This window comes from Cibotium barometz, chromosome 34 (genome assembly GCF_041138505.1).
Source record: "Cibotium barometz isolate CiBa-2024 chromosome 34, ASM4113850v1, whole genome shotgun sequence".
NCBI lineage: Eukaryota > Viridiplantae > Streptophyta > Polypodiopsida > Cyatheales > Cibotiaceae > Cibotium > Cibotium barometz.
The window spans coordinates 24565858-24572841 of NC_141079.1; the positions used below are offsets into that span (position 1 = coordinate 24565858).

General features: G+C 45.1%; 1 protein-coding gene across 1 annotated transcript; it reads right to left on the reverse strand.

The window, feature by feature from the left end:
* Positions 1-857: 857 nt before the first annotated feature.
* Positions 858-6393, reverse strand: LOC147618818 (uncharacterized). The gene is made up of 2 exons (XM_086774489.1): positions 6098-6393; positions 858-1502 (listed from the first exon to the last, which is right to left on the reverse strand). The coding sequence occupies exons 1-2, from the start codon at positions 6368-6370 to the stop codon at positions 1107-1109; spliced, it is 669 nt and encodes a 222-aa protein (XP_086630615.1). The 5' UTR covers positions 6371-6393; the 3' UTR covers positions 858-1106.
* Positions 6394-6984: the final 591 nt, after the last annotated feature.

Genomic DNA, 6984 nt, shown 5'->3' on the forward strand with positions numbered 1-6984 from the left:
TGCAAAATCCAAGGCAATGGTCCCATGATTATCTAGTGCAAGTAGAAAGAATAAGGAACCACTATCGATATGACAAAGCTAGTCAAGTATCCTCCAGGATCAAAAGGACATGTATCGTATACATCCTCGAACTATCGAAGCTAAGATGGTAGTAGCTCCTGGATAAAAATTAAAGCTTGACTCCAAAGAAATAGTAGCTCCAGGGTTGAAAGGAAAACTCGTAAGCCCATCCTCATCACGACCGCAGTGTAAATGTAGCATGAAAGGTATCCATTGAAAAGCTCGAAACTCCTCGCCAGAATGTCAAATGGTCCTAGCATAAAAGAGCCACCGTGTAAGCCAAGACTAAGATATGTCGTAGGTGCATCTGAATGTCGAGCCACATATCCAGAAACTATGCTCCTCAAGTGGCAAAGAATGCATCCAAAGGAAAATGTCCTAGCTCCAAAGAACATAAGCTCGTGTCGACATCCATAGGAGCCAAAAGAACATATCTCAAGGTCAACATCATGCGAGGATAAGAGTGAACCAATGTTGTCATCCCAGGTAGCATCACTCAAAATGTGAAAGACATGATCCACTACATCAATAGGTATATGGGCATGAGCCAAACCAAACACTACCTCCTTATGTGCAAAACCCTCTATATGTGTATGATAATCAGTGAATTAAGTGTGCATAAATAGATTTTGTGTGGGTTAGATCATCAAGAATAAGGCTGAAAACACATTAAGGGGAAACGATCTCCAAGGCAAACAAGAGGCCACACTATGCGAACAATCTCCTGCATGCACAAATAAGGGGTCAGTAAAAGGCCCCTTTTATTATTATTATTATTTTAATTAGTTAAAACGGTGGAATATATTAGAAAAAAATATGGTTACAAGATCCCATGTGGAAGGTCCATGGGGAGACACTACGACCTGATGAAACCTTCAGCAAAAGAGGGTAAAAACCCTTAAACAAAAACAGAAACTGAACTAAATAATATCATGAACTGTTCGGCCAGCCAGCACCAGTAAAGGTAAAGATCTTCAGAAAAGGAACAACAGAGACACTACAGCAGAAAATCCTGATGTATCAGTTCTCGGCGGCCAGTCCCTCTTCTAATCCGTGAGAGAGGATGATGAAACATAATGAGCGTAACAATTCTGATGCACCAGTTTGACAGACAAATCCTGAATCATAGACTGAGGCACTAGGCAGTGGCCAGCCAGCCCCAATGGAGCTAGACTGAGAGGATGGTAGAATATCATGAGCAAAAAATTGAGGCCATGAGGGCTTAAAGAACCCCACAGAAGCTCTCTGAAGCCTGAACGTAGAACTCGGAATTCTGCAGCCTTCTTTGACATTCCAGATGGAGCCCTTGTAACATAACTTCCTTTGATTGGCAATGCGAGGAGACATGGAATCTCTTCCATTTCCTCCAAGGTAGGTCTTGCCACCGGTCCACCTCCATGGAAACACCACTCGGTTGGAGTTGATGGATAAGCTTGAGTACACTGTCAAGAAAAAGATAAAAGTGGTGATTAGTTTTAATTTCATATAGCGCTTCATTACGTTGCTTCCATACATGCCAAAGAAACAAAATTCTGACGGACTGCCACGTTAAGGGGTCCATAGAGTGGCATTCTCCTAGGAGGATTTGTTTCCAACTCAAAGGGATTTTCCTAATTTTCTTAAAGGCCTTGTTCAGAACATCCAAGAATTGACGAGTGTCTGGGCAAGAGAAGAAGAGATGGGGGACAGTTTCTAGCTTGGTATTACAGCGGGGACAAAGGCCGTTCCCATGTCCAAACTTCAGGGCCTTCTCAAGGGTCCAGGTCGCTTTGTGCATGACCAGCCAGGCCAAAATGGCGTGTTTCCTTTCATGAGCGAAGGCCCAAATAAGCTTAAATCGGAAGGCCCATTGATGTTTGTTCCAGGCCAAGGACCATCTCTTATTGAGCTTAAGAATCAGATTCTTTGCATGAAAGGTGTTAGGTAACTTGACAAGATTACTGGAGTCGCCCCACCGGATGGCTTTAGAAAAGGTAATACAGTCACAAATCAGCCCCGGGGGAATGGAGACCTTAAGAGCATTACACCTCTGAATGACCAACTCAACTCCACCACGGGATAAGATGAATTTATTGCAGAGTTGTTCCCTGTTTAATATGCCAGTTGAGTCACATAAGTCACCCCAAACCTTTATACCAGCTTTGAAACAAGAAAGACTGGTCTGGACCTGTTCATTGGAGATCGGAGATACGAGATGCCCAAACCACATAGAGTCAACAGCATAGGCATACCTACCTCTCTTAGTAAAGGTTTGGAAGCAGAAGAGCTTTTTGTAATTCATCCAAGACTCCCACATCCTACAGCACAGTTTGCTACCTATAGGGGAGAGATAGGCCTTTGAGAACAAAACATCATTGAGAGAGAAACCCTTCCAAGATCTTTTACCTTTGAGCCAAAATTTATTAATATCCCTTTTGAGTAAGTCTGCCCAGACATCATTAGACAAGATGGCTCTATGCACCCATTTAGCTGCAAGCTTCTCAGCAAGCAAACCAATGTTGATGATGCCAAGACCCCCTTGCTCTTTTTCCAAGCAACATGTCTGAAAAGCTACTTTGCTGATCCTCTTACTTTCCAGAGATCCCCCCAACAAATAATTCCCCATGATCGAGTTAAGGGATTGGAGTTGGGTCTCAGAGGGTCTCCAGCAGGCCAGGAAGTAAACAACAGAGGGGATAATGAAGTGATTGAGGACAAAGGCTCTTGAAGCCACCCCTGTGTTGATGTGACTCCATTTCTTGACCTGATTCTTGAGTTTATCAAGCACATAGTCCCACCTTTGTTTGGAAGAGATGTTAAAGCCCATGGGGATTCCTACAAGCCTGAACACAACACCATCCTGGATACTCTTACAACCAGCGGACAGGATCGAGGGGGGGCACCCCTTCAAAGACTCTGAAGCTGGTCTTGGAGTGGTTAACCTGCGAGCCACTGGCAAGGCAGAAGGTCTCCAGGCAGGACATAAAGTGGGCAGCAGTCTGTACATCGTTCCGGAGTAGCACATTCGTGTCATCAGCAAAAAGCTGCAGACATAAAGGATCAGTCCTGTTGGGGATCTCAATACCCTTGATATTATTATCAGTTATATCCTTGTTAACAAGCCATCCCAGAGAATCCGCCACAATAGCAAAAAGAAGAGGGGACAGGGGACAGCCTTGCCTTATAGATTTCCTCAGAGGAAAGGCACCAGTGAGAGACCCATTGACGGCCACCTTGGAAGAAGCATTTCCAAGCAAGGTTTGGACATACTTTATGAATTTCCTATTGAGACCAATATCTTGAAGGGATTGGAAGAGGAATGACCAGTCTATTCTATCATAGGTTTTATCAAAGTCTATTTTGAGGAAGATGTAGTTCTGACCAGAGTTTTCAGCATGCTCCATACCCTCCCAAAAACTAATGATAGCATCAAGAATATACCTTCCCTTTATAAAGCCCTTTTGCTCCTTGAGGATCCACTCATCCATATAGGGGTTGATTCTGCTAGTCAGGATATGAGCAAAAACTTTGTAAAGGGACGAGAGACATGTTATGGGTCTCCAATTACCAAGATCTTCTTTCTCATCCTTTTTGTGAATCAGCTTGATAACTCCCATATTTGTCTTTTCAGCTAAACCTCCCTTCCTCATGGCTTCCCTCCAGATGTCAAGGATGTGAGGGGACAGTTCATCTTTGAAAACAAGAAAGAATTCGTTGGGAATCCCATCTTCCCCCGGAGATTTGCATTTTTTGAGATGAGAGATAGCCTCCTTGACCTCCTTTTCAGTGAAGGGGGAGTCAAGCTTAAGGGCTAAAGCGGGGTTAACAACCTTCCTCCTAATGCTGGCAATTTTGGCCCTAGCAGCAAAAACTTCGTGAGAGGGAGGGAGGGCTGTGGAGAACAAGTTAAAAAAGTGGTCCTTAATAACCTGCAAGTTTTCCACATCATCTAAAGCAAGGTGACCATTGGGCTTCTTAACCATAGGGATGAGATCTCTACCTTTTTTCCTTTTAAGGAGCGCAAACATATTAGGGTGAGGAGTATCAAATTTCCCAGCCCAAACCTCCCTGAACCACAATCTAGTGGCCTTAGCCGCTAACAACTCCTCGAGTCAGATCTGGTTCTTTAGCTCAATCAAGGAGTGGTTAACAACACCATTTTTAGACAGATAAATGTCTTGAATCTGGTTCCTGATTTGAACTCTACGATTCAGACGGATCGTAGAAACTTGCAGCTTATACTCCTTGCAGATAGAATGAACCTTATTCACCAGACTTTCCCATCCCTTGGATGGGGAAATGAACTGATTGAAAGCATCAGCAATGGAGGCTTTGATCATCTGTTGGATGCAAGGGAGACGGAAGAGGGAGGGGTCAAGATGGGGCCATCCAGCCCTACCTTTGGCCTGGCCTAAGGACAGGTTGCAGATCAAAGGGATGTGATCTGAGATGGTTAGGGAGGGGTCCGTAGTAACTTTGGTTTTTAGGAACATATCAATCAAACTCCCCGAGGCATACAGTTTATCCAATCTGGCAGCTCTGTGAGACAAGAGCCTTTTTGATTGTTAGACCAAGAGAAACCAGTTTTCGAAGAAAGATCAGAGAGATCTTTCTCCCCCTTTAACCCATCCCATTTAACCTTTTCATAACCACTAATGGTACTGCCCAGAAGTCTGCTTCTGTCAACCTGGGCCTCTACCATGTTAAAGTGACCAATGAGAAAGATGGGTCCCACAATCTGAGTGATAGACTGCCAGGTAGTAGCTCTCAAGCTAGCCAAGCAGGGGGCATACACCGAAACCAAAGTGAAATTGAAGGGGTTGCCCATCCTAACAGCGGTCCAAGAGTGGTTCACATCAGACCAAGCATCTAAAATGGCGTGTTCCCACTTCATGTGGATGCCAATCGCCGCCCCACCTTTCCCAGAGTGGTGATTGGTAAAAAACTACCGGGAATTCCTAGAGATTTTTTGAAGGTTCATATGAAGCTGCTGGTCCCCCGATTTTGAGCTCTTGAAGACTGATAAGGTCAAATTCAAAAGTAGAGTCCCTTAACCACATATTAATAGCCACAGCCCTCTCCGGGTTTGTGAGCCCTTTACAATTGAACAAGAGAAGGTTCAGAGAATTCATTTCTTACTCGTTTTTGAAGGTTTCCCCGCAGATACGGAGGTTCTTAGGACATCTTGGCTTTTTTCCTTTTTCCTCTTCATTTTCGAACCCATAAGAAGGGGAGAGAAGTCCTTCTCATCATGCTGTTTCATTGGTGAGAGGGACATCCTCTTCATCAAAGAAGCATCTTCTTCGTCCAGTTGGGCTTTGAAAACTTCATCAACACGCTGGGTTTTGTCAATGAAATCCTCATCTGATTCCATCGGGGAATCAAGATCTTGACTAACAAAAACACGGTCCTTGTTGGGGACCCTTCCCGGGGATGGTTGATCAGCCCCTATAAGGGCTGAGTAGCCAGCCTCTTTGGCCTGAAATTGCACTTCTAGACCGTCTTGTACCTCAGCTAAGAGGGGGGCATATCTGTTGGCTGGGATATGCCAATTAGATTTGTTGTTTTTAGCCTTGGACACATGTTTTCTCTGAGGCAGGACAAAAGCCTCCTCTTTGGCTGGGATTTTATCATTAGAAGCTGGTTGATGGAGATCAGGGCAATCTCTAATGAGATGCCCTTGTTTATTGCAATTAAAGCAGGCATTCGGGAGGTTCTTGTAGGTCAAAGTTTGCTCATAAATAATCTGCCCCTCTCTGTTTTTCAGGGGAACTTTCTCTTTGAGGGGTTTAGCGGTGTCAACCTCAATGAGCATTTGATGAGCCCATTGAGGATTAACGACTTGAAAAGGTTTTTGACCTAGAACCTTACCTACAGCACCCCCTATCCTCTTAGCCCATATAGAAAACTTGGTTGGCATATCTGTAAATTCAACCCAGACAGGGATTTTGGTGGGTTTGGGTCCTTTGGGGTCAAACGAATCATACCATCTAAAAAAAGGAATGGGGGTATTTCTGATAATCCACTGTCCGCTGTTTATGACAGAAGAGGCGCTTACCTGATCTTCAAAAAGGAACATATAGTACGCATTAGGCAGATGTTGAACAGAGGCAACTTTGATTCCCTTTTGTTCCCAATTAGATCTAATCCAGAATTTCAGGGTGTCTACAGGCGGTCTCGCACCATGACAGAGACCAATCAGGGCGTGGGAAGACAGATGGTCCTGCCACGCTGCCAATTCTTCATCATCGCAAATTATAGCACCATCATTGTCAACATCAAAATCACTGGTTTTTTCCTCAAAGGTAGGATTCTGTGACAGATTAATCATTGGATTATCAACAGCTTTAGGGGGAAAAGATGGAACAACATGAATTGGTAAAGGCAGACGAATAGCTTCCGCGAAAGAAGTCGGAGGAGACGAGCGTGCATGGCCAGCATGGCCCTGTGGGGGGCAGTCAAGAAGGGACCCCCGAGAACCTTCAGAAACGCCCAGTCCTCCCGGTCCTTTGTGTTGACGAGAGAAAGGAGCAGTAGCCTTGAGTGTAGTGAGCGAGCCCTCCAGAGGCCTTGATGGCACCTGCTGATGCAGGACCAGAGACGGAGGAATAGCAGCTTCGCGAGTGGAATGCGAGGAAGACGAGGTCCCAGCAAGAACAACATCCTGTAGGGACATCCTTGAACAGAGTTCCCCCCTCTCGGGGGGAGGAGGAATAGCGCTGGGATGCTCAGCAGGAAGACTGACGAGGGAATCAGGGCAAAGTCGAAAGGGGTTTAGCATGCAGAGGGAGAGGGCATGGACGACACCTGGTGTCGAACGACAGGAGAACAGAGGACCGTTGCATGCGTTTGTTTTTTCTGCTTGTCCTAGCTTTTTTTCTCCTGTCCTACCCTTTTCTCTGTAAAGCAGCCCGCGTCCATCACGACCCCCCTTTCATGCTTGAT